This window comes from Brachyistius frenatus, unplaced genomic scaffold (assembly GCF_029030835.1).
Source record: "Brachyistius frenatus isolate BFR_SWC_R1_liver_20210118 unplaced genomic scaffold, ASM2903083v1 Contig_15, whole genome shotgun sequence".
Classification (NCBI taxonomy): Eukaryota; Metazoa; Chordata; class Actinopteri; family Embiotocidae; genus Brachyistius; species Brachyistius frenatus.
In genome coordinates this window covers 6,144,599-6,172,308 of record NW_027210614.1, presented here as the reverse complement: position 1 = coordinate 6,172,308, position 27,710 = coordinate 6,144,599, and the positions used below count along the sequence as shown (strand labels likewise).

The following is a 27,710-nucleotide window of genomic DNA, read 5'->3' as shown; positions in this document are numbered from 1 at the left end:
CATTCTGCACACGACCACAACACTGTCATGTCTGCTCGTAGTCACTTCACCTTCACATGCCTTCACTTGATGTCCAAAATGTTTCATTCAATCATTTTTCTTCCTCTGTCTGTTATGTAGATTAACTTATTTTTGTTTGTTTTATTATTTTTCATTCACAATGTATATTAATGGGTCAATCATTATAACTAGTCAGAGCCAAAAGGCAAATTTTCAACTGTTCCTTCAATGATAATCGGATATTCAATGCAATGATGACTAGTAATAATAAATGTAATATATCTATATGTTTTCACAGGAATACAAGCTGGCGGACACTATGCGAGTTCAACAAGTTTGCGCAATTAAACATATGCAAGTACATTTTTTGAATCGTACACAGCACGAACAGATGGAAATAAAGAATCACTTTGATGATTCAAATCATTTTAATTCAATTCAAAAATGTGTAGTCAGTGTATGCCCTCCATTCACATTTTCTAAAGTAAGCAATCACATTATTGTTGAAATGCATATCAGTAGCCTACATAAGTGAACATATCGGCAAATAGTCCAACATCTTTACTCACTTAATCAACAACATGTGTCACTCGAGCATTAACTGACATGGCCAATGCTCACTTTAAGGGTCAGAAAAGATCCACTCCCAAAAGAGAGTCAAACTTTTCTTCACTTCAGCCAAAACAGGGGAGGAGGAAGGAAGAGCTGTGTGTGGCTGTGTGTGGCTGTGTGTGTGTGTGTGTGTGTGTGTGGGGGGGGGGGGGGGGAGCAGAAGAAAGTTGTTTTTTTTCCCAAAAGTGACTGAGGTACAGTACCAGTCAAAAGTTTGGACACATCCTCTCATTCAATGTTTTTTCTTTATTTTTTTCTACATTGCAGATTAATATTGAAGACAGCCAAACTATGAAGGAACACGTTTGGAATTATGTGGTAAACAAAAAAATGCTCAACAAACCAGAATATGTTTTATATTTTAGATTCTTGAAAGTAGCCACCTTTTGCTTTGATGACAGCTTTGCACACTCTTGGCATTCTTTCAATCAGCTTCACGAGGTCTTCACCTGGGATGGTTTTCCAACAGTCTTGAAGGAGTTCCCAGAGGTGCTGAGCACTTGTTGGCTGCTTTGCCTTCACTCTACGGTCCAACTCATCCCAGACCATCTCAATTGGGTTTAGGTCGGGTGATTGTGGAGGCCAGGTCATCTGACGCAGCACTCCATCATTCTCCTTCTTGGTCAAATAGCCCTTCCATAGCCTGGAGGTGTGTTTGGGGTCATTCTCCTGTTGAAATACAAATGCTGGTCCCACCAAGCGCAAACCAGATGGGATGGCATGTCGCTGCAGAATGCTGTGGTGGCCATGCTGGTTAAGTGTGCCTTGAATTTTGAATAAATCACCAACAGTGTCACCAGCAAAGCACCATTACACCTCCTCCTCCTCCATGCTTCACGGTGGGAGCCACACATGTAGAAACCATCCACTCACCTTTTCTGCATCTTACAAAGACAAAAATTGAGCCAAAAATCTCAAATTTGGACTCATCAGACCAAAGTACAGATTTCCACTGGTTTAATGTCCATTCCTTGTGTTTCTTGGCTCAAGCAAGTCTCTTCTTCTTCAGTAGTGGCTTCTTTGCAGCAATTCGACCATGAAGGCCTGATTCACGCAGTCTCCTCTGAACAGTTGATGTTGAGATGTGTCTGCTACTTGAACTCTGCGAAGCATCTATGTGGGCTCTAATCTGAGGTGCTGTTAATTTGCGGTTTCTGAGGCTGGTAACTCTAATGAACTTATCTTCAGCAGCAGAGGTAACGCTTGGTCTTCCTGTCCTGGGGCGGTCCTCACGAGAGCCAGTTTCATCATAGCGTTTGATGGTTTTCACGACTGCACTTGAGGATTCATTCAAAGTTCTTGAGATTTTCCGGATTGACTGACCTTCCCTATTTAAGTAATGATTGACTGTCATTTCTCTTTACTTAGTTGAGTGGTTCTTGCCATAATATGGATTAGAACTGCAGTCGACTAGGCCTATTCACTGTATTAAACTGTGCACCAACCCCCTCTGTACAACACAGCTGATGGTTTCAAACACATTAAGAAGGCAAGAAATTCCACAAATTAACTCTTGACAAGACACACCTGTTAATTGAAAACCATCCCAGGTGACGACCTCGTAAAGCTGATTGAAAGAATGCCAACAGTGTGCAAAGCTGTCATCAAAGCAAAAGGTGGCTACTTTGAAAATCTAAAATCTAAAACATATTCTGGTTTGTTTAACACTTTTTTTGTTTACCACATAATTCCATATGTGTTCCTTCATAGTTTGGATGTCTTCAATATTAATCTGCAATGTAGAAAAAAATAAAAATAAAGAAAAACCATTGAATGGGAAGGTGTGTCCAAACTTTTGACTGGTACTGTATGTGCTTTGGGGTCTGTGAGATAGAAGGGGAACAAAGAAATGAAGAGAAATAAGTGTGTGGAGAAAAGTAGCAATGGGATACAACGGAAATAGGAGGAGTAGGAGGGTGTGGCTTTAATTTAAATAGGGCCTTGTTTTAAATATGAAACAGATGCCTTGTTTTCAACAAGATTAAACACTTTCCTTATTTTGGTAATACAATGTGGTTTTGCTGAGCAGAAACAGGATCTTTGTGGTATCATTCTCAACAACAGTTTTCTAATTAAAGCCAGAAATACAAATTTAGATACAACATTATGGATCAGTGTTATTTCTTCTCAGCTAAGACTCTAAGTCAGAGGTAAAAGATATAAGTAAAGAAGTAAACAACAAAACATCTGACATTGCATTTTCAGAGTTAAAAAAAAAAGGTGCAACACAAAGTAGAAATTGTTTTTGAGTTTATTGAAAAATGTTTTCATTGTACAGATTGATCTACATTGTTAACAATAGCTTGCACTGCACACTGCTCGGTAGACTGCTGCTTAGTGCCAACATACCAGAACCTTTACATTAGAGACAACAAACTGGATCATCATCCAAATCAACACAGAGACAGACTGAAAACTAGTCATGAGTTTTAATAAATCTTTCACAGAAAGAATTAGGTGATAATTAACAAACAATGATTTAGTCTAAACATTTTGGAAGCACAATTTTTATTATGCCCCAAGGAAATGAAATGATCTAATCTCTGTTTTTCTTCTTTTCAAAAGCAAAGCACTTCCCTAAAAGATCAGGTGAAAAGACACCATAGCCACGCAAGTATGCATCTTAACTCTACGACAGAATGCCTCCTTTGCATCTTTTCTTCTAACACAAACTACATGTGACTCCCCAAAGACATGTGAACATCAATAATTTTTGATTCAGTAAAAGGTTCATTCCTGATCAATTTTCTTTTAGGCAAATCAATCACAGTACAGCATCAGTCATACAGTATTATTTCTATGTACAAACAGTATCAGTCACAAGCAATCAGTGGGTTTGCTAGCTGTATTCTGGCATTTTCTTCAATACAGGATGCTTTTAATATCCGAGAACAAATTTGCTTGTTTAATTCAAACTAAAACCCAATGAATTACAAGGAGAAATTGTAATTCCTCAGATAATAAAAAATTTGGAGAAACAATTTTCACATGAACAGGAAAGGTTTTATGTTGGATGATGTGGCTCTTCTGTATGTTGCAAAAAATACAAGTATTTCCAAGTAGTTTTCAATTAAGCCATCTTCATGTCCTTCTTAAACCAGAAGCACCAAATGAAGCAAAATGATTTAACAGCTGATATTATATGTGGGAAGAGGCAATTAATTGACTAGTTTTCCTAAAATACTGCATGTTGATTTGGCTTTAGTGATCACATGGTGACAATGCCACCTGCAACACGAGGCAGTTGGTTTAAAAAGAGACTTACAGTAAAGTATTAAATGGCTTAAAGTACATTTGAATGAGCACCAGTAACAAGGTTTTTTAGACAATATATCAGCTCAAGAGCTTTTTAGAAAAAGAATTCACTTCATATGGTCAAAAAAAACTATTGTTATCATCATATACAGCGGTTTCCCCCCAATTTAAGTAACACACAGGCTTCCATACCACATGAATGCAATACAGTATATGTTATTTGATCAGTGGATAAAACAGAAACATCTAATAACAGATAAATAGAAATAGGTACAAACTACAAAAAATAGATGTTTCTGATGAGAAATTCTTATTGCATCTGAAAATACTACATTTACTTCACTACAGGACAGATTTGTGTGTACATAAAAGTATACTGATCTGAGCAGTAACATTATTATTAAACTGAAAATATAAGAGCTTATAAAGAAATTGCATTGACGAGCATTAGTCATTAAAATAATGAGTGATTAATACATTACATTCTAGCATATCAGTGGAGTTCCTTTGTACATTTAACAACAGAGAGAAATAACAAAAGACTGAAGTTAATTTCATTGTCCTGCTTTTACCTTGAATATAGTCACTGCACACTATAAAATGTGCCGAAGCCTCTTGTTTCACAGTAGCACGGTCAGGAGACCACAACACATTTAGGTGAACCTGCAAAGGAGTTTGGTACAGAACATGTCCGGACACACTGTCTGGGCTATGTTTGCATGCTCTGGGTGGTTGTACTATAACGTAATATGGGGTTTCTGGTGCAAAGTGTTCACAGTACGTGAGGTCAGCAAAGATTACAAGCCACATACCTGGATCAGGTACAGCTTAAACCAAGATTCTGAGTCTCTTCTCACAATATGGGGATTATATTGCATGTGATGGATGAAAAGGTCAATGGTCTTTCCTAAACAAGATTTAAGAAAATGAATGCTGCACCAACAGGCCTATCTGGGATTTGAAAAGCAGAACTAATATGAATATTTTATTATTTATATATAACAATTATTTTCTATCCATCAGTCTAAGTGATGTGGGATGAAGGAAAGAACGATGACCAGTCTGAGGAATCGCTCAGAGAGCTAAAGGGACATTATGCTTCCTGTTCTGATGTGTTTTATGTTGTGGGATGCCTTTACAAGTCTTACTTAAAGTATATGCTTGTGAGTCAGTGCACTTTCTAATCTTTTTATCTTGGTTTCCAGGACTGCTCGTGTTCTCACTGCTGAGTTATAGCAGTGATTTGTTTGTGTGAGATAATGGAAACACATTCATCTTGAATCAGTAGTTACAGTTACTTATCTTAAGTATTGTCTTTGAGCTAAGGACCCACCTTCATTTACCATGTTAGGAAAAGCTTGGTTAACTGTTGTTAATTCTGACCTGATTAAGATCTTCACTCTTGAGCTGGGCTGCTTGCTTTCATGATGAAACTCAAAACCACTGGCCACAGGCGTAGAGAAGCTAGAAAGCAGCGACTGCACTGCTATGTTTGATGGGGTTTCCTCAGCTTGTTTTAAGAGGCTGTGGGTCATCTTCTTCCTGATTGGTGCCATCAGGGATTTGCTTGCTCCAGTAGTTGCACTGGTCAAAAGAGTCAGAGCGGGGGAAGTCTGCTTCCTCATCTTGACCCAAGACCGGGAAGACGTGGTCGACCATCTCGCAGAGGTGCCCAAAACTGAAAGAGACACACAGATACTTTAGCAGTTTTTACTGTATAAAAACAGCATTCATACATTCAAACATCAGTCTACATATGTGCCCACATTTAGCTTACTCTGATAACACCAAAAAAAATATATAGCTTACGAGGAGATATTGGTTTTGGCATGTTCTTGTATCAGCTCCCCCTTGGGATTGACAGTGAAAATCCTGTTCAGAGGAACACCCACCTCCTTATAGGAATATACATCCTGAAATCAGACATACACAATCAGCATCCAAAAAAAACAGTCATAGGGCCAAAATATGAACAACAATTTAGAATTAACGTAGATGGACAACATTGTCATCATCACATCAACATAGAAATACTTGACAGAAGACTGACATCAGTTCAGTTGTCAAAGTTTGTGTGTTTGTTTGAAGTCTCACCGTAGCTCTGTTGCCAAAAGCAGCGTAGAATGGTTCAGTGTTTGGGTAGAAAAGTTGCTTGATGTCTGTAAGACACTCAATCTTAAACTTCTCCGGTTTCTTCTCAATCACCTCCCTACACGATACATAACATTGAGCACATTTTTATAGTTTTATTCTTTTTAGGTCGTTTGTGTCACTAGATTTAAAAAAAAAAAAAAAAAAAAAAAAAAATCGATTCATATTCTATACAAAAAAATTATGAAATTACTTGTTTGCAGTGTACATGACACAAAAATGCACCTATTGTTATTTTTGTTTTTATGACTTTAAGGTCACATTAAAGTTTTTGTACACGTAGTGTGTGTCTGACCTGTGCAAGGCAGAAAAAAGACTGCTGGGGCTGAGCAGCACCGGGCCCATCGGCAGCATGGTCCCCCTCTCGTTGACCCAGTGCAGATAGCCTCGCGTCATATCCGCCATGCCAATGGCCCTCGCTGAGCAGTACATGAATTTATATCCATTCCTGTGACAGAGAGGGAAGGAGTGAGACACAGCCACAAAAACAATATATTTCAGTTAAAGCAAAATTGACAATGAACTGAACATATAGGTTTATGGCAGCACTCACAGGCTGACTCTGTGATAGAGCCGTGCAATACCCTGGTGGGTCCAGTCTTTCCCAAGTGTGGGCAGGATGTGACCCAGAGTATCGGACCTAATGGGAGGCAACAGCACACAATCAATGCAGATGTTTTTTTTTAAACTAACTTCGTACACTTTCATGGCCTTTAACACCTGTATTACAGAGAAACTAAACCCTAAGTCTGTTTAAAGCCTGACATCTGCTGGTGATTACCTGAAACTGAACTATCCAGCCACTACAGGCCGCTGCCGTGCTGCCTCTTACCTGGTGATTGTCCCATCTATATCGGAGATGACTATTTTGTCATCCCAGCTCCAAAGATAGATTGTGCCATGACAGCGACAGGTGCCTTGATACTGAGTGGTCACGCTGAACACTACATCGTTAGGACCCTCCTTCAGCTGCAGGCTCGCCTTTAAACACAGACACACACACACACACATATAGAAAATTGATATGGAGGCGAGCCAGACACACACAGAGAATAAAGAAGGTTAAAAGTGCAGTCCAGAATTTCAGTTAGGAGCACACAAAAAAATACCATCTACTTTTACTGTCAAAATGTAGAGTAACATCCAAATATTTATTTAAAAATACAGAGACTATATTTCTTTTAGGTGTTTGTTTTTGTGGTGAAGGAGAATTTCATCTGTAAAATCTGCAGCTCCACAATACACCTCTGCCTCCCCACTGCAGGAATTTATAGCGTGAGGTGGTCCAAGTGAAGATAATGTATCCATGTTTGTTATGTAAGTAGAGATATTACTTTGCCCACAGTCTTGCTTTCTCATGGCAAACCATATGTGCAACGTGTAATAAGTCATGAGATAGCTTCAAAGCTGACATAAACTAACATGTCTAACTGTAGCAATAAATACTTTACCAGCTGTTCTGAGGTGAGACGAAGAGTCTTCTTGTAACAGATGCTGCCAGAATTCACGAGGGGCTCCGGCTGACAGGATCCTGACACCAGACTGGATGATCTGTGGTCCTCATCGCTGGAGGATGATTCATCCTTTAACCTTAAAAATTCCAAGATGGCCAGTTTGGTACAAGAAGTGACGAAACTCGAGTGTTTGTGAGAGAAACATACAGTGATGTGAAGACGGAACAAGCAAGAAAAGGCAGTTGTGTGTCTGAAGTCACCTGTTCACTGAGGCTATAGTAGGTGAACTCTCTTCTCGGTCTCCTCCTGCCTCTGTCACTGATTCCTGAGGAGCACAAAGGTCAAAGGTCACAAGTGACTTGATTGACTGAAGCATCATCTGCTGATGTTGAGGAATAGATGTGACCCTTTGCCTCCCGCCCTGTTGCCCCTCTGTCCCTCTCTGCTGTCCAAGTATATGTAAAGACTACAAACTAATCATACACTGAAGATGTCACCAACGGTGTTTCCATCTGTGTACTTACTGACTTGGAGTCACTGTTCCTGCTTCTCCATGAGAACCACCAGCGTCCTCCTTTCTTTGGCATCTTTTCCTTCATGATGTTCTCCACTGAGGCCTGGAGACAACCATGCACATACAACTCAAAACTGCCTGAAAATGTAACTCAAAACTGACAGAAGAAAACTCAAAGCGCCAGAAAGCACAAAAAAAAAAATCAACAACTCAAAAGGTAAAGTAAAACATAACAAACCACATTTCAAATGACACTAAACTCCAACTGACTCACCAAACTAAAGGCACTTAGAGGTGAAACACAATGGCATGCAGATAAAATGCTGAAGATGCAAAAGAAAACATGAAAAGCAGAGTCTTCTGAAGATTTCGGCTAGATAGCAGGGAGAAAAAATACACTTGGAAAAACAAGAAGTGACATCACAAGGAGACAGAGAGCCTTTTCAGACTTTGCATGAAAATGTGTCCTGGCTGATCCGATCGCAAGTGGACAGCTCAAAGTACGCCTGTTCACACCTGGAATTATCATGCATTTCGTGACCCCTTGTGATCGGACCTCACTTCCACATTCAATATGCAAATTAACATATACATTTAGTAAATAAACAAGTAAACAAACGTGAGCACAAACAGAAACGTGGGGAGAGAGGAGTAGCAGTTAACGAAATGTGCTCATTCATGTCTCGTTTTAATGCCCCGTCTATCACAAATCTGTGACGTTTTTCACATTTTGAGAATGTCTGAATGCTTGAGTTTAAAATCCACAATCTGAACCATCAGGTTTGGCCCGATCGCGTCAGTTCAGGCTCAGATTATTTAATTATTGCAGCGGGTTTGAGAGGGTCGGGCTCTGCGCTGCGGTGGATACATGTACTGTCAAAGCAGGCAGGGAGCTCTTTCGTATTTGTGGGTCTGACGTGTGTCAGAAAGTACAGGCGAGGTAAACTAGAAGATAAGACAAAACCCAGAGGAGGGCCTGGTGAAACGGCCTGTGTTTTTATTCAGTAAGCAGCTGCTTTATAGGCACCAGTTCAGTGAATCTTTCTATTTTCCGTACAGGAAATCACGCAGTATATTTTTTCTATTGGATGTTTCCATTGCTTATCAGATGACATAACTTAATGGTGGTCCTTCAATGTGGCCCAGGATGCATTTGCGTTCACACTGCTAAAATAATGTGGTCATATGTGTCTGAGGGCACCTCCAAATGTGGTTTGAGCAGATTGGATCTCCGTGCTTTACAGTTGTACTTAGAGCAGTCCACTTGTGATCGGATCACCCAGGGAACATATTAATTTAAGGTGTGAGCAGGCTCAGAGAGAGGTTCTGATAGACAAAAATTTGGGGGCATTATGGGATATAATGACAATTAAAAAAACAAAAATACAAATGCATGACCCGACCAACACTCAAGCAAAGCCAGAGAATATCATACAGGCTGGGAAGGGCTGGAGCCAAAGAGACCAGGTAGGCAGTATGAGAAGAGGCCAAAAGCAGAAAACACATAACTCAAACACCAACACTTAGTAAACACAAACATCGGATGGATGGTGAGAGAAAAGATGTATGTAAATAATAAGGAAGAATAAGGAGGGGGATAAAGACATGACATTATTAAAGTGTTAGGACAACAGGTTTAACGCAATATTTCACTGTGGTATAAGATTGGCAGCTTTGGCATGAGCTTTCTTGTGTGTGTTCACAAACGAACAATTTCAATTGCTGCCGTAATAGATGCCATAACAATGTTTTCAGCTTTGTTCACTTAATGTAAACAATACAACAACAAAAAATCTGATTTAAACCTCATACTCTAACCAAAACATATATTAATTTGTTTGGAAATATTGATTATGAGATCCAGAAGTGAGCGTGAACACACATTAGGTAGTAGGATTTGGTTGGATTTAGATAGTGGATGCTAGCAAATGAAGACACTGAACCAAAGTGAAACATCAGATTTAAGAGAATTAATTGCAAAATGCTGGGAGTACACAGGAGAAAAGTGATGCAGGGGGTTGCATAGCAGTAAAACATACCAAACGCCATGTAACAAACAATAATAATAGTAATAAGTACAACATACGGAATTTGAAACGATGCTGTTAAAAGCTGTGTAGCACGTATGCAATGCCTTTGGAGTGATTCATTTTACAAAGGAGAGGAGCACAAAGAATAGAGAAACCTGCACCGACAGACACTTTCTCAGACCGAAAACATAATAAAACCCCGTAACGCCTCATTTTTCAGTGAAGAAAAGAGTTAAGAGCGATTTGTCATCGCTGGTCACGGCCCAGTGATGATAAATATGTGAACAGAGTATTATTGAGGGAGAGGGTGCTCTTTTCTGGTGCAGCGCCAAGATTTTGACACCATAGTTTACCTCGTCCAACACAAATATACTTGAGAACGATATTTTTTCAGTGTTACTACTTGTTTTCAGGCACAATTATTTTTAAACTTTTGTACTTGACTTATTTGTACCTATATCTATTTTACTTCATACATCAACTTCAGTGAATTTCACAGCCTTGTAGGCCTACATTTTAATCCACTATATTTAAAAAGATATGCTAAATACAAAACACAACATCAATTCATAAAGGATGATTTTTTTTAATTTTTTTTTATTTTTTAGACTAGACTACCCATCAGTATAAAAACTACTACAGAAAATACGCTACTTGTTGTACAAGTAATAATCCAATAAATGGGTCCATTCTGTTACATAACGCCCAATTCTTTTTTTTTTTAACACATATTGCTGATTATAGTTGCTACTTTAACTTATATTATATATATATATGTATATATATATATATACAATATTGGAAAGACATGATTTTGTGTATTACTGTTGTCTTACCTGTGGCAAGGGTTTCTGGTAGACCTGCATGGCTAACATGACGGGAGCTGCTGTGTTCCAGTTGTAATACCTGCAACAGGTGACAGAAAAAGTTATAAGCACACTTTACTATTCCGACATCAAGGCCTAGATGTATGGCTACTCTTACTATTTTAGGTGGAAAGGCATGCACACTGATATGTGCGGCAGCGTGGTACACCCGGACGATGTGCTCATAACAATAAAATAAAAGAAGAAAAAACCTTGGACACCCTTCGCCCATTACGCTCGCCATATTGATTACGTGGCGGAAGGGGTGGGGCCACTCACCTGTTTTCAAACTGCTGAAATTAGCAGCTAAGGAAATGTAAGTTGTACACGGATAAAAGCTTTCAGCATGTTTATTGTGTGCGTAAAAAAAAAGAGCGCGTTACATTTTTTGCGGGAAAAATGATCAAACGAAACCGGCAGATATTTCGGCGAGTGTTAAATTTGAGAGAACACAAATCATCGAAATGCACACATTACTTGTGTTAAGATGTAGGCGAGAGTATGTATGTATCTAACTGTTCCAAAACATATATAAGGCGGTTATCATCGTTTATCACGGTTCTCAAATTGTGAAACCCACTTTGGTATTGAATATAGGAGTACATACTTGTTTCCTATCTTGACCACCAAGTTAGGGTCATCAATAATTGAGGGGTTTTCAGAGAAGTGCTGGTAGGAAACTGCCCTCTCCAGGAACTGCCCTGTGGAAAACACACATACAGGGTACATAAAGAGTCAAAAATACATCCTGATTGACAACTACATGATTTAGAGAGTTTCTTTATTATTTTTTTTTTGTTAAAACTTATTTCTGTGTCACTGAAGGAGACTTTACACAATGTATTTCTTTGTTTTTGTGAACAAATTTAAAAAGTGAACAGACCTATTGTATTGTCACATTGTTTTGTCTCATGTCTCTGGTTCGATCAAACTCATGACACTATAACATGAAAAAAAATAACAAGGCAAAACTAAAAACTAAATTTCAGTTTTAATTTCTTTTGTGAAGCCTTATGTTCTTTTCATTGTGACTGTTGCACGTGTGTGGCGTTACTTGTCAGTGTAAACATTGCAAACAACTCTTCCATTGCTTATTCTACCTCTTGTGATCTCCTTGTTATCAGTGAGTCCTCCACACAAAGAGATGGCGACATGAGGCAGGTCACCCATGTGGTCTGTCAAACTGTCCACGCCGCTGTCCATCCCACTGCTGCCCACTGACTGTGGGGAGTGATTAGCACTGCGCACAGCCATCATCATCATCTCCGAGTCCCCCTTCATTGAGTTTCCGCCTCCGTCGCTGAAGAACGAGTAACACACACACTCTCACAGATGGTGAAGATGCAAGTCATTTTGATAATGTTATGCTCCAAAAAAGCAATGGCCTAAAGTATAAGTGTAGTACCTTTATAATAATTAAAAAGTAGTGGCCAAACAGCATTATTCATCTTCATCAGCCAATTACAGCCCCAGTCAATTAATTTTAAAGATCTATTACTGCAATATTTACGATATGGTAAAGTTAGCTCTAGCTTTTAAACGCCTGTCCTTCAATCATTAAATCAGTCAGAAAGTATCAGATAAGAAGACATCCACAAATGTGCTCGGTACATGTATGTGTTTACTGATGTACCTTTTAGGGAAGTAGAGCGCAGCTACTTCAGGCTCCAGCTCCGTAATGTCATCCAGATATATGCCGTCAGCACCCAGGTGTTGGCTTCTCTTTTCTAGAAGGGACAGTATCGTCTATCAGTCAAATCAGTCAGACTTTATTTATATTGCACAAGTCATACAAACAATGCAGCTCCATGTCCTGGACATAAAAAATTGGAATAAGACTGATGAGAAGTTAAAAGAACATGATCACATTTAATTGGCAGCAGAAATGATGAGACTAAAGGATAAAGACAGTTCACAGGTTACCAGAACACTCAGACAGTACCATTTCTCTTCGATGGTGAATCTGTCCTTCTGATCGGACTTCCTCTATTCCTGCCTTCGTCCAGATGATCAGGAAGAATTCTCTGAGACATTGAGCAGGCTGTTAAACTCTCCATCTCTGCACACAATGGCCCATCATTCTCCACCTCTCTCCCTAGAAAAACAGTCAGAAGAAAATCAACAGAAACACACTCATGGATCACCATCATCATTAGCAAGCTGCAATTCTACAATCCTTATATTTACCACTCGAATCAGGCTGTTGACATGTCGCATCTCACTCATTCAGAAGTCAGTTTCACAACATGAACTTCCACAAAACTACCACCGGAGGTCTCTAAAGGGCTATTTCTGCTAGTTGTGGGAAACGTCTGGTGTTTACAACTTGTAAACAGCTTCAACTGCGACTAATAGGACATTATCCTTAATGCCTTCGGTCATTTCATGTTTTTGAATGATGCGGTCCAACAGCAGATAATACAGCATGAAATAACAACAAAAACTTGGAATATATTTCTTGACATTTGGCAATGTTTTACAGAACAGCACTTTGATGGTAAAGTTTTGTAGTTATGTCTGGGATACTCAAAACATCAAACTGGAAGTACTTAACACTTTTAATCATGTCACGTTATGGTACTTTTCAAATACATGGATTACTTAGTGGACATTTTTCTGTAACCGATGTTTACCATTATAATTTTAGGCCACTGTAGAAATGACTTTGCAGTGTCATTCTCCATATAATTACCATGCTCTCCTCCCGAGCTGTCCCCAGCATTAATTGTTAGTCCGACCCTTGCTTCGCTTCTGTTTTCTTCAGCGTTCTTGTCCCCATCATGAGCATTGGTCTCCCCTGGCTGGGGGGCATACAGAGTGAGGGAGGGAGGTCCGGTGTCATTGATGGCTCTGAAGTGAGTACTGGCAGACACGGGGATGGACACTGCTGCGGCAGAGTCCTGCTTCTGGTGGGAAGTCAGGAAGGATGGCTGTAAAAGACAAAGAGATGAATCAAAACTTTTCACACAGTATTTTTTTTTTTTTTTTTGTTCTCTCGGGCCTTCCCATTTCCCTTATCTACATTTACATTCATCTGTGTGTTACCTTGCCAAAGTTCACATATTTACAAGTTATATCTTGTTTGTTTAATCTGTACAAAAAATGAGGGGTAAAAGTGACCGTTTGTGGGGTTTCTGGTCAGGAGCAGCAGCTTCCTGGGGTTTCTGCTGGTTATCGAGCAACTGCTAATTACTTTTATATTTTTAAACAGTGAGATTTAGAGGTAATGGTAGGTGTGTTGTGTTATTGGAGAGAGTCAGGCAAGCTGTTTCAAGTCTAGTCTAAATGAAAATATGTAGGCAACCACTCAGTGTCTCATTCCATGATGTAATCTTGCAAATCACCAACCACACTGAGTATGATCAGCACAGAGTACATTTTGTAAATACTTTTAGGGCTCATGAACGGCTCTACACTGCATGTCATGAACGTCTTGTTGATTTAGTTGCTGTGAGAGAAGTGAAACCAAGAGATATGATATACAAAAATTCCCATGTTATGCAGTATGTGCATGTATATATGCATATGTTTGGATACCTGGGCAGCCTTTGGCAGCTCCCCCCAGGTCCACAGCATCTCGGGGTTGTCCTTAGCCTGATTGGCTAGCTCTGAGTCACTCTTCGGTGTTGATGACCGCGAATCATCTGGACTGCTGGTAAAGCGACAGTCAGACACTTGATTTCGATCAATGTGTACTCAATACTTTAACAAACAAAGTAACTTTAAAACATGTGCACAAAATAAATCTTAATCTCATCAGAACAAAAATATTTTACAAATCCCATTAGTCTGCCCAACCCCCCCCCCCCAAAAAAAAGTTTCCAGCTAACTCTATGATTTTCTATTATTAGCGCATTATATCATCGAGTGTTCAGAGGATTTGAAGGCGATACCTAAGAGAAGAAAACTGAGAGGTCTGCTGAGGACAGGAGATGGACAGACCACAGGGTTGAGGGGTGGAGAGAGTCTCCTTCATCACATTACTACAATAAGATAAACAGACAAACAGATAAAAACAGAAAAAGGAGACAAGAAAAAGGAAAAACAAAGTTAAAGACAGGGAGTTGTGATCATTATCACAGTACAGTAATGTGAGGACAGAAAATGTCTCAATAATGTGCAGCATGATAAAAAGGCTTTTAAATAGGTTAAAGAGTTTAAGAGATAAAACAATTAGTTCATCATAAAGTGCGTGTGTCTGTGTGATTAGTGTCAAAATAATACCTCTGTGAACGAATCCACTCGATGCTGGGGTGTGTGCGAGTATTAGCTGTAGACCCCTGATCTCCATACACAGGTCTGATCACAAATACAAGATGTAGAGAGATGTAAATACAGTGTCTCAACAAGTCCAAATGAAGCATCTGTGCTAGCAAAAATATCCAGAAAAACTTTGAAACACCATTAATAGTCTGCTTATCTCATCCTTTCTTTGAAAACAAAATTGAACTTTGGCAGCCTGTTTGACTGTAATCGCCACCTCGCAAACCAGCTCATCAAGTACAGTATTACAGTACAGCATGACATGAAGCGAACACAAATTCCTTCACGTGTTTAAGGGTTCCAGGAATTTATCCGGCCCACTGTGTGGTGAACTTGCTAAAAAAGGCTTGGACCCCTGAACTAGGGCCAGCCCTGTGAGCCATTACTTGAAAGACACAGAAAACACTGTGGGAACTGGACAAATTCCTGGAGCGTGTCCAACAATCAGAGCTGGTTTTCATAGGGCTTCACACACATAAACAAAAACATGCACATACTTGCAGTCTGGCACATTAGACTGCCTCTCCCTAATTCGTTAATAAGCAATTGATTTGTTTCATTGAAGTGATTTTGCTGAATGGAGACCACTTCCAGGCTCTGTGTGTGTGTGTGTGTGTGTGTGTGTGTGTGTGTGTGTGTGTGTGTGTGTGTGTGTGTGTGTGTGTGTGTGTGTGTGTGTGTGTGTGTGTGTGTGTGCGTGCGTGTGTGTGTGTGTGTGTGTGTGTGTGTGTGTGAGGTATAGTATATATGGGCTACTTTTTATTTATAGAAGCTAGTTCTTGTTTGATGATTAAAAAAAAGAGTTGCATGTGCCTATATTCCGTTCTCCCTGGGTTAATTGTTTTGACATCCCCCTGTTGAAATATCGATCCACAAACATTATATATAATAGTAAAACAGTGGCAGGGACCATTTTACTGCATAACTTTTACTTTTCATACTTCTGCTTGATACAGCTTACATACCATCACTAGTGTTGAATGGAGGATTTTTACTTGTGCTGGGGTATTTTTTACAGTGAGGTTTTGGTACTTTTACTTCGAAAAGGATCTGAATATGTCCCCACCCCCACTCCCCCTTGGTTAGCAGACTAACTTTTTGTAGTAGCACACAACAGCTGAGGAGGGAATGTAATAGTTTTGCAAGTACCAATATCTGGTTATAAACATGTGTATTGGACCTGATAATGATGGTAAATAATTACCCTCAGGCACACAGGAAATTAATGTTTGCAAAAAAAAAATTCTGGGAATCTATCCAATAGTTGTTGAGTCTGGACCAAAGTGGCTGATATGGGGCCATGCTGGTAAAAATTATACCTTTCAACATTAACAGAAGGTCCTCCGTTTACAGGGATTTTTTTTGGTATTCCAGATCCTCTGATTGATGTAGTGCAAATTCACAACCTTTCTTTGATAGCTGGAAAAAACCCCACTTGAACACAACTAGAAGAGTTATGGGCAGTGGTTCATCATTTTCACCGACAACATTGTGAATGCTGACAAAGGGTGTTTTCCTCAGAAAAAGAAAAGGCTGACTGGTATTTACTGACCTTCTTGTCTTCCTCTAAATCAGGGGTCTTCAACATTTTTCAGGCCGAGCACCCCCAAACTGATAGAGAGATGGAGCAGGGACCCCCTACTATATATATATTGTATAAAATAGTGTTTTATATTAAACTGGAGGAGTGCAGGAGGTTGGAGGGACAGGTCCAGGCTAGTCTCGCGCTGAGTGACCCGGTGCCCAGTTTGAGAGAGCTGCTGCGTGTTGTTGAATGTGTGCATTTCTGACTGAAAGATAACATCTTCTGCCTCCATTTATCCATCTGCTACAATATGTTGGATTCATGTTAATGTGTATTTAAAGACATTTAAATTTGTGGGGAAATTTTTTTTTAAAAAGAAAAATTGTCTAATCAATCAAAAATTTCACGGACCCCCTGCAGTACCTCTGCGGACTCCCTGTTGAAGACCTCTGCTCTAAATCAAACACACACAATCACACCCTTTTTCATGTATGCACACACCTGCTGCCGTCCCCCTCTCTCTCCTCATCCGAGCTCAAGTCAATTGTGAACATGTCCTCATCCTCTGAGAACTCTGCGCTCTCCTCTCTCCTCCCTCCTGCTCCTCCACCGCCCTCTGGCCGTGCCTTCTTCCTTCTCTTCCTCCTCTTCTTCGTAATCCCTCCATCACTTTGTTGCAGTCCCATGCTATGGACAGGAAGTGAGCTGCAAGGGATTGTGTCTATGTGATGACAAAGAGTAGCACAAGAACTGTTCAGAAACCACACATGACATTTCTCAAATTTCAACATTTCTTTTTTCAACAGAGCCTACCATGGTGACGAGATGTGCCCCTGCCCAGGTGGGACTCCATCAACTCCGCGCCCATTGACAGGATGGGTGATGTTGCAAGGTAGGATGGAACTACTTCCTGTTAACAGAGGAATGGAAGATAATACTTGGATGTTTTCACAAATCAAAGATAAAAAAAAAACATCTTCAAACTGAAATTGACAGTACTTGATTCAACCCCTCTTTGCTGCCTGCGTCTACAATATATTCACACATGAAACAAGTTGCTCATCAACTACTGCTCTCATGCTAGCTCTGTCATACAAATAGAGGTGTTAGAATTATGAGAATTTATAAATGGTACTTTTGCTGTTATATTTGAATATATCTTCCAGCCCTGCTTCTAATTTTTGCCCAGTAAAACCCTAGTACTATTTATGCCTCCTCCTCAAACACGGATACTTCTACCAAATTTCATGGCAATCCAAATCATAGTTAACATACTGGCATCCATGTTATACCAAAAAAAAAAGAAGTGTTGCAGAGCAGATGCAGTTACTGATTGATGAGACAGACTTTTTTTTTTTTTTTTTTTCTCATGTGGATCTAAATAATCTGGTGAGTATTTGGGTGTTGAGCTCAGATTAGCAAAATCACACAGATTTGTCCATCAGAGATGCACTACCATGACGATGCCAGAAGAATAAATAGAGAGACAGAGAGGGAGACAGAGGGAGGATGAGGGAGTAAGATAAAGAAATGATCCGAGCAGTGCAGACTGGCACATGCTTTGCAGCGCACGTGTGATAACACAGCCCAATTCATTTCAATTGAAGTGGAAACACTTGGGCGGCACGGTGGTGCAGTGGTTAGCACTGTCACCTCACAGCAAAAAAGGTCCTGGGCCTTTCTGTGCGGAGTTTGAATGTTCTCCCTGTGCTTGCGTGGGTTCTCTCCGGGTTCTCCGGCTTCCTCCCATCATCCAAAAACATGCACCTCAGGTCAGGTTACCTGGTGCCGCGCTAGTGGCAGCCTGCTGCAGCATCTCCCCCCTGAGAGCCCCCTTGCTGTAGTGAAGAAATTTCCCCTCGGGGATTAATAAAGTGTATAAAATCAAAAAATCAAAATCAAAAAAAGGGACAGTGCTCAGAACGTGAATATCTGCTCTCGGCTTTACCCTTGCAGGGAATATCCACCCCAAAAACACTTGCAGTTGGCTCATTTAAATGATGAAATTTCCTTTCTGTGAACATTACTGTTGGCCTGTGTTTGTAAGAGTGTTATTGCTGATACACAACGGAGCATTTGTACAGCATACTGGGTCTACATGAATCAAAGAAATGTGTGACATATGTGAATTCTGTTTTCAGATGCAATACAGCATTTATTTTATGCTCCATGGGGGTGGTGGTGTTGGTGTAGGAGAGACACAGAAGACTGGGCGTGATGCCAAATAGTTCTTTAAAAATGTTGTTGAGCTTTTTCCCATTCAGATCAGTGGGATAATAATTTAGATAATTACTAAAAGACGGAACAAAGACACTGATGAAAGATAAGTTGCCACGTCAGACCTCTTTCACCCTGTGCCTGTTTATTTGAGTGGAAGGTACACTAGGCTTTAGTACTTTATTATTTCTGAATATGCGTCTGTCTGACAGTCTTCCAGTCTGTCTGGAGTCTACACAGATCAGTGCTCACCAATTGCCCAAGGGTTAATTGGGCAGAGCTATAAATATATTTCTGGTGGTTTTCCACTCTGTGGACATGGAGTTATGTGAAGGAGAGGATTTGACTCATGGCCCAGACAGTATAACCGACACGGTCAAACAAAATTTGCAAATAACTCTGTACTGATAAAGCTGTTTTTTTCCCCACCCGTTAAAGACGAGGTATGTCTGATAGTAATCTTTCAGGACCCATTCAAAAGAGCTCCTAATGCACTTATTGATTGACTAACTGTTGGAGAGGATGGCTTCCACTCTGAGTCAAACGGGAAGTAATAAAAAACAGAATTAGACCAATGTAATCCTTCAGATTAGGAATTAGATCTTCTCAGATTATGACATATTCCCCTTAATTCTTGACTAGGGGCCACAGCCAGCGTTGGGACTGCTGACAGAGATTGTTTACCACAGCGGTGGAATAGATCATCCTTGTTTCCTTCAGAGGAATGGTGCCCTCATAACCCCAATCCCCCCCATGCTTCCACCTCCCATGAGTCTTTACCTATCACTTTAAAGACTCAGTTTTCAAAACAAAAGGAAATGTTCCCAGGTCAGATTATTTCCTGTTATGTTTGCATTTGTGCTGCAAATACTTCCATGTAACATAATCTTGTACTGCTACATGAAAAGTTATTAAACCAGGATTTTTCTTTTGTAGAGAACAGTTCCCCTGATTCCATAAAAATTCAAGATTGACAAATAACTTCTGCTTTGGGAGATTTAGGCAAAACAGCAGCAAGAAGATATGATATGAATTAAATATTTACCAAGTAGGCTTTCCTATTCGAATCTATTTCTACACAAGCAGCGCCATAATGACATTTTCAATTTCATTGTCGAACTGTCCTTGGACTCTAGAATGAAGTCTCATGGGAAGAGTAATACTGTGTTTGATAGGTTGGGTAATTCACTGTTGTGCGTCAATACTACTCTCTAATACATGTTGTATATTTTTATATATTTAAGTAAATCTATTTTTAAGTTTGTGCGCCCTCATTGAAGTTTTGACCCTGAACTACAGTGCTTTTTTTGACATGCTGATACCATGGCCTGCTCTTGATTTATTGCCACAATGCAGCGCAGTTGAAGAGACAAGAAGACCTATATGCCTTGCATGTTACACAACTGTTACACAACTGTCTACTGCTCACATCGTTGTTTGTGTGCGAACTGGTCTGATTGAACAGCGTTTGTTGATGCTTTCTTCCTGTTCTAATGATTTGTTTCCAGGAAACTAAAGTCACACTGGCCAACAGGATGCCACAAGAGGACAAAAGCTCTTTTTCTGTCTTGTATTTCAGCTTTTGTTTCAGCTGACATGCTAAAGTCTTTATCTGCTTTTGTGGCAACAGAATCAGATCCCCAGATTGTTTAGTCAAAACAGACAGATGTCATTATCTGTGTGTCATTTGACTGGTCAAGTACAGTCTCTCTGTCTGGGTCTCTTTCCACGCATGATTGTATAATGATCTGCATTTACATATTCACATCATATAAACACATACATGATAGTTAAATTAAACAAACAAAAAAATAAGACATTTATTCAATTCATAGGCCGATGAGATATTGACACAGTTCTGTATTGATTTTATGCGGTTAATCTAATTATGTATAAAGATTTTCAAGTGTCTTTTCTCTTCTTTGAAGCTGCCTGGCAGAACTCAGACTGCTAGTAAAAAGCAAATGTTTTGCCTCTGCTGGGCTTGTCTGGGCAGGAATACAGGGAGATTTAAGCTTGACAATCAAATAACAATAACTCATATTTGTAGATACACCAGTCAAACCAGTGGGAACTACAACAGTAAAAGAAGACAAGAATTAAACATGTGCCCTATGAGTACTGCATGTACTACATGTGTTTTATCTGAGGTTGAATAACCTTCACGTCTGCCGATTATGTTCTGTTCTATATTTGAGTGTGTTTACTGACTTGAAGTAATGACTCTGTCAATCATTACTCACCAGTTTGTTCTCAGTCTCTTTGACAAAGAAGGCCTCTCCATTCTCTCCGAGCTTCATGTGCAAACTCACTGGCTCTCCATTAATCTCTATGTCCACCTGCAAGACAGAATTGAAAAAAGTCAACAAGTGTTAAATGTCATTAGTAGGTTTTAAATAACCTCCTGTTTGGGACTCTGTATAGAAAAAATATTGTAACTTTAGATTTTATAAATAATTATCCAGCTCATCTACTGTATACGATATCTGTCACCTTTAACTTGACCACAAAGATATAGAAATACATACAAGGCTATGCACAGTTTTTTTTTAATTGATTATAATAAAGAACTGTTTGAGTTTCAGTTAGTATAATACGGCTTGTGCCAAAATATGTTACTGTGTTGCAAATAAAACGTCCTCAGAATTTTAACAGACATGCGTGCGCTGGCTGGATGAATACATGCTGGCCATGCTCCATAGGCAGAGCAGCACCAGTTCTTCTCAAAACAATGTATACACACTCTACAGCAGCAACTGCAGGGGTGGAGCCGATGATGTAAGCGTGTGCAGACAAGGCTTTTGTAATTACTCTCACTGACAGAAAGGGGGAGACAAAAGTACCACACTGCAGTTTCAATTATAGAACCACAATATTTAAACTACTTAAAAGAAGAATACAGAAAGACTACTTAAATGAAAAATGAAGACCAGGATTCTTTTTTTAAAACCCTGTTTAAAACTGAGAGCACTCCTATAATCTCACCAGTTTCTCACTCGACCGCAGCACACCCATCTTGCCAAAGCGAACGTGGAAGGGGGAGCACTGCAGGGAGCCATCGGGCTGCCGGACCACGATGACATCTATACATCCAGACAGTGTTGCGGGGTTAAGTCCTCTGTACAGCTCCTTGACCTGCACAAACACCTGGCCTGCCAGCTGACCCACATAGTTCATGGTCTCGAACTGGAAACAAACAGCCAGAAAGATACAGTTTTGTTCATGTTTTTTGCTACAAAGACGTCCCTACTTGTTCTCATTTGTCTATTCAGTGAGGTTTTACACACATTTCATGTCTTTAACATAACACTGCAATGTAAGACCATACTGTCATCCTGCCACACTGATCTACAGTCCAGTTACTGCCCACATAGGACAGCCAACCTTTTAATCACACGTTAAGCAGGACGCTCAAACCGTAAACAAAGATGATTTCCACATTCTTTTCTCTGCTGTTGTGGTGTTGCTGAATGAGGGTTATGTATTTTGGTTGGTGTTGGTGAGCGAAACCATTTGGATTTTTCTTGAAAAAGAAAATGTTTCACGGTTTCTCTTCTGTCTGTTGAGCGTGATGTAAACTCAGAAGGGCCTTTTACTCTCTGGAGTGCAAATATAGTCCACCAGGGACCAGATTTATCGTGGTGCTCTGCCAGTCTCTCATCAACCTCTAATGCTCTACGTCAAGATTGCCAAACATGGCCCTGGAGAGAGAGACAGTCAGAGAAAAGCATTCACTGAGCTGCGAGATGGGTGGTTGTTGATTCAGTGGAGCAGAGAGAGAGAGAGAGAGAACAACAAGAAAACGTATCCAGCAGCCAGAAGAATGTAATAGATATATCGAATTGAATGTTAATATATTATTGAGAGAAAGGCTGACATTTTATGCTTTCATATGGAAACATAAAAAAAATGGCGCACTCTCCTGTATTGTATTTTAGACTGCGCAATACACTAGCTAATGGCCAAACAGCCATGATGCCTTATGTTTGGGAGCAACCATGGCATCAGTAGCAGTGCATGGTAAACAGATATTTTTGGAGAGGTCATTGAAAAATATGTAAGTCAGCTTTTTGTATGTTGTGCAAAGCAACAGGATAGATTATTTACTCTACAAACTAAATTCAATTAGTGATCCCTTGGATCAGTGGGTGAAAATTTGCTGAATAACTTCAACTGGGAACCATTCAAAAAAAAAGGACTGAAATAAAAGTAGATTTTAAAAAAAGAGAGAGGAGGGAGAAGGCAGAAAGAGGAAATGGTTCAGAAAAATGAGTAAAAGGAAACCAACACAGAGGAAGAAGAAGGGCTTGAGAAAATGGATGAGGTTAATTCATGTTAAAAAGAAATCAAGGGCAGCGGACAAAAAACAATGCAGGGAAGAGAGAGGTGAGTTTAAGGTGGTGGTGATGGTGGGGGCAGGGGGTATTTATGATAGTGACAAATGTGTAAACACACAAAATAAGTAATATCATTGTCTTAATTGTATAGCAAATTGTTCCTTTAAATATCCACCTGCCATGTCACGTGCTTGTGCTGACTCATACAATCACACAAACACACACACACACACACACACACACACACACACACACACACACACACACACACACACATAAATAATTAAAGCATGCCAAGGGGACAGATGGCTTCTTATTTCAGAAAACCCAAGATTATTTACTAACATGCATCAATTGTTGTGAGTCACAGATTAGCGAAGTTCTGCTGTAAAGACTCAGCATTATTCTGTCACACATAGAATGATTCCATTGTTTTGACCGGTGTTGCCAATAAACTGTATAGAAAAGCCTATGAAACACTTGCCGGTTTTTGATAAATTGGAGACAATCAGAAGATCAGAATTTCAGAAAGGAAACCCAACACAAACTTTAAAAAAAAAGACAGCATGAACCCAAAACCCTGAGTCCTTATAAAATCTAGTCACAATAAGATAAATGATCACGTATAGATGACTACCACTATAACAACACAACACACTGCAACGTTATTAACACAATTCTTCAATATTTTGGACTTTATCTTCTAATAATTGGTCAGTTAAAGTCCAAATTACAAGACACATTTTCTGACTTCAGTGGTGCATGCAGATGAACATGTTAATATCTTAAACGTGACTTCTTGCTCAATAACTGGGAGTAGGATTGTGTGACCATGATTATATCATTATTTGACCTCTTTGTTTCTCTCCTTATCCATTTGTTTCCTCTGAGACACACCAACATGGAAATGCCTCTGACCTGATATCACTGTCAACATCGACCACGTGCAAACAGCTGTATCTGTTCTTACACACACACACACACACACACACACACACACACACACACACACACACACACACACACACACACACACACACACACACACACACACACACACACACACACACACACGCACGCAGTCGAAGCCTCGTCCAGGTCATCTCTCATACAGCCAATCGCAATGCGTCCCCATTATGTAATAACCAAACGCGAGAAAACGCATAGGGTCACTCGGTGCCATTTATTGGACTTGCTGTTGAAGAAACAACAAAAACATGAAGGAAACCTCTTCTGAATAACTGCTGTTGTCTCTGTGACATGTCCACATTTTCAAAGTGCAATATAAAAGTCCACACAGGCTCCAAAAGAAAAGTCAATATAAAACGTCAGTTTCACTCTCACCACAGCAAACACAGTTAGACCACCAAATACAAACAGAAAAGCAGGCAGAGAGATAACAGGCTGACGGATTTATAGATGATAATGTGAAGGGATATCCAATTAAATCAATTTAATAGGACTTCAGAGGCAGTCTAACACTCCCGGATTACTGACTGTTCCAGTGTGGCAATAAAAACAGACAGACGTCATCAAATTTCATATATAATTGGCTTAAGTATATCAGGGTTGTATTATATAGCTTATAACCTTATTAATAGCCATGGCAGCAGAAATATACATCTTTAGCATGGCACTGTTCAATAAGTATTTGACCCTATATTTGGAACTAAATAAAACACGCTTCATCACCACGGGCCACATGATCACACCGTAGTATCATGTGGCCTATGAGACGACATGTAAACATCTTCATACGGGGTGAGGCTCTGCGGTCTGCCTCCATTCAAACAGCTGCGCGTTGAAATGCGTAAAACAAAAACCAAGTCAGCATGAAAGGTTTAAGAGTGATTGGGCTTTAAGATATTTAAATCTTACAATATACCAATGACAGCATGTTAAAGAACCAAATATATCTGTGCTTACATTATTTATTGATGTCGTTCTTCGCTCCGGGATATTTGCGCCATCCAAATGTTCTAGGACGCGTCCTCTGCTGTTTTAGTGCGTTACGCCTCGGTCCTCAAATCAAACATCGTCGTTAACACTCAGCTTCATTCAGCCCTCATGACATCTGATCGTAGGTTCTCTAATCAAGGCTATTTAAACTGCAGTAGAAATATTCCTCCCTCTGCCACAGAGCTGCAAACACGGAGAGACCCGGTTGGCTGAGCCGGCGCTGACGTCACATTGTTTTCTAAGTATTTCCCTCTTAAAATGATATTATGATTTTAGCGTATGATTTGTATCCGTTTACTCCGCATACTTGTTTTCTATTACTTATGTTATTGCTATGCTATCTTATACCTTTATCAATGGTAAATACATGTGCAGTCTTTCTAAGCCCCTATTAAGACCTGGCTATGTAATAGGTGATTATCTTCAACTATCATGATTTGTCTTGATTTGTCTTCAGAGTTTTAATTGCTTAGACAGACCCATCTTATTTGACCTCTACCCTCCTTGAAAAGCGTTCTGGGGCATCTGATACCAAATTCATTTATTAAAAAATAGGTTAACATTTAACAACTGCACTCTTGACTTATTGTAAGCAGATGATATATTTATTCATGATAGGTTAAAAATATATAATTACAGATGTCTTGTTGACCTTTCTTTAATGACTTATTATTGTTTTAATGCCAAGACTTTTCACAGCCTGGCAGCTCAAGGACTGGTCTTATAGTGGCTTATGACTGATCAGTTTAGCATTGAACAAATGCAAATGACCTCAAACAAACATTATGAAAGCCATTAGTTGTGGCTTGGAAACTTTTGAAAGCAACATGTGATCTGTTTTGGCTTTTATTTCCCATATCGATGCTGTTTAGATCATGCAGAGATGCAAGTTTAAGCAGCTGCTCTGATATTCTGGTGTGTCTCTGAATTTTAGATGTGTTATCTCCATCTCAGCTGCATTCCTCTGTGAAAGATGATACAGTATTAATTGTACATCAAGGGAGAAGACAAAACAAATAATCATAATTCAATTGTCTTTGGCATTTTTCTTTCTAGTCTAGCAATACACCGTGCTGTAAGGCCACATTAAATCTGCTCATTATTAAACATTAAATGCTTAGTTGTAATCCAGGAGGTTTAAATTAGATGGACTGAGGCCTCATGCAGATTAAATGATATTCTTTAACTGGGATGATATGTTTACGCCTTGTTTGTGTTGATTAAAGCGTCACGTTCGTGCACTTTCTTACTACTACTACAGTAGATATTATACATAAGCCAAATATTAGAAACAAGGAAATCTCAAATTGCACAAAGTTGGCTAAATCTTAAAATCAAGCATATATTTCCGTGAGAAGATAAACAGAGAGTAACAGAATCTTGTTGTTCTGAAGAAATACAAGTCTAGTGTTTGCAGCTGAGGAGACAAGAATAGCAGTGACATTCAGGCGGCTTAAAGGCATCTGTATTTGTGTAATGCACTGGCTGTGCCTCAGTTGTCAAAATGTAACTCCACCCACCTGCCTGGCAAACTGAAGCCAGATCAAGACAGAGTTGATGTTTTTTTTTAAATTTTTGTATTATTTATTATGCTTTTATTCTGAAATGGTGAGCTTTACTTTAGCGAGACCGCAAAGGCTAATGCAGTTTGGAGTTTGAGGTTTTCTACAATATATAGGCTACAGGATTTTCAAAGTGTGACTGACATTTTCTTTAATTTCTTCAACATTTTGGAAAATACACTTATTCTCTGTCTTGCCATGAGTTAGATAAGAGGATTGATATCACTCTCATGTTATAAGGAAAATAAGAGGTTATACAGCCAGGAGACGGTAGCTTAGCTTTGGAAACAGAAGGAAACTTACAATCCTGGTGCTGTCTGCAGATAAATGTCACTTTGACATCCTCTAACATTTACTAATTTACATGCCACATCTTGTTTGCTTGATCTGTACCAACATTTTTTTTTTTTTTTTTTTTAACATAGTATACAATCACGTTGTGGTTTTACGCGGATGATGTGTGGGACTTTATGTTTAGCAAGCAGAGTGACTTTCTAAAGTCTTGTTTTTAGTTGGCAGGCAAGAAGCTTGTTCGCTTAGAACAAGCTGCTGGCTTCAGTGTCATACAAAATGACACATATGAGAAAAGTTTCTTCTTATCCAAGCTCTGCAGAAGTGTCCAGCTATTTCTTTAAAAGAAAATGTAAGTTTTTCCCGGCTCAGTCAGTTATGTGGTTGCACCGTTAAAGTGACACAGACTAAGGATGCACAACTGTTGCTAATGGAGTAGTTATGGAACAGCATATATATGTGTGAACTACTCCTGGTATGGCATTCAATGTTCGCATGCAGTATACACCTTTAACAGATATATATTTTACTTTATATGTGATGCAAACTACAGGTTCTGTAATGGTAATCAAAGAGAGATCATCTAAAGATGTCTGTCTTTGAGAGAAAGAGACTTACACAGAGTGCAGTAGGGTCTTGTGGTAACTGCTGGAATCAGTACAACCCAATTAATG

The 27,710-nt window shown here is 39.4% G+C and overlaps 1 protein-coding gene across 4 annotated transcripts; it reads right to left on the bottom strand.

The window, feature by feature from the left end:
• Positions 1-2,845: 2,845 nt before the first annotated feature.
• Positions 2,846-25,353, bottom strand: lpin1a (lipin 1a). 4 transcript variants are annotated; one of them, XM_069693771.1, is made up of 24 exons: positions 25,151-25,353; positions 21,873-22,073; positions 21,131-21,226; positions 17,484-17,580; positions 17,172-17,391; positions 15,107-15,181; positions 14,776-14,865; positions 14,420-14,534; positions 13,575-13,812; positions 12,825-12,977; positions 12,516-12,609; positions 11,983-12,182; positions 11,490-11,583; positions 10,853-10,922; positions 9,422-9,508; positions 7,997-8,089; positions 7,733-7,797; positions 7,470-7,608; positions 6,851-6,999; positions 6,572-6,658; positions 6,314-6,466; positions 5,962-6,076; positions 5,677-5,780; positions 2,846-5,545 (listed from the first exon to the last, which is right to left on the bottom strand). In XM_069693771.1, exons 2-24 carry the CDS (start codon positions 22,062-22,064, stop codon positions 5,374-5,376), a joined length of 2,898 nt encoding a protein of 965 aa, XP_069549872.1. In that variant the 5' UTR covers positions 22,065-22,073; positions 25,151-25,353; the 3' UTR covers positions 2,846-5,373. The 4 variants fall into 4 exon arrangements, with proteins under 4 accessions (XP_069549872.1, XP_069549873.1, XP_069549876.1 ...); XM_069693772.1 differs by having other exon boundaries at positions 14,420-14,531; XM_069693775.1 differs by lacking the exon at positions 14,776-14,865.
• Between the last annotated feature and the right edge of the window lie 2,357 nt (positions 25,354-27,710).

Coding starts and splice junctions, on each gene's coding strand:
- lpin1a (XM_069693771.1), bottom strand. CDS start 22,064: ATGAACTATGTGGGTCAGCTGGCAGGCCAGGTGTTTGTGCAGGTCAAG. Junction 13,813..14,419: donor AGCTGCCAAAGGCTGCCCAG/GTATCCAAACAT, acceptor TGTCTTTTACAG/CCATCCTTCCTGACTTCCCA. Junction 5,781..5,961: donor CTTTTGGCAACAGAGCTACG/GTGAGACTTCAA, acceptor GTCTGATTTCAG/GATGTATATTCCTATAAGGA.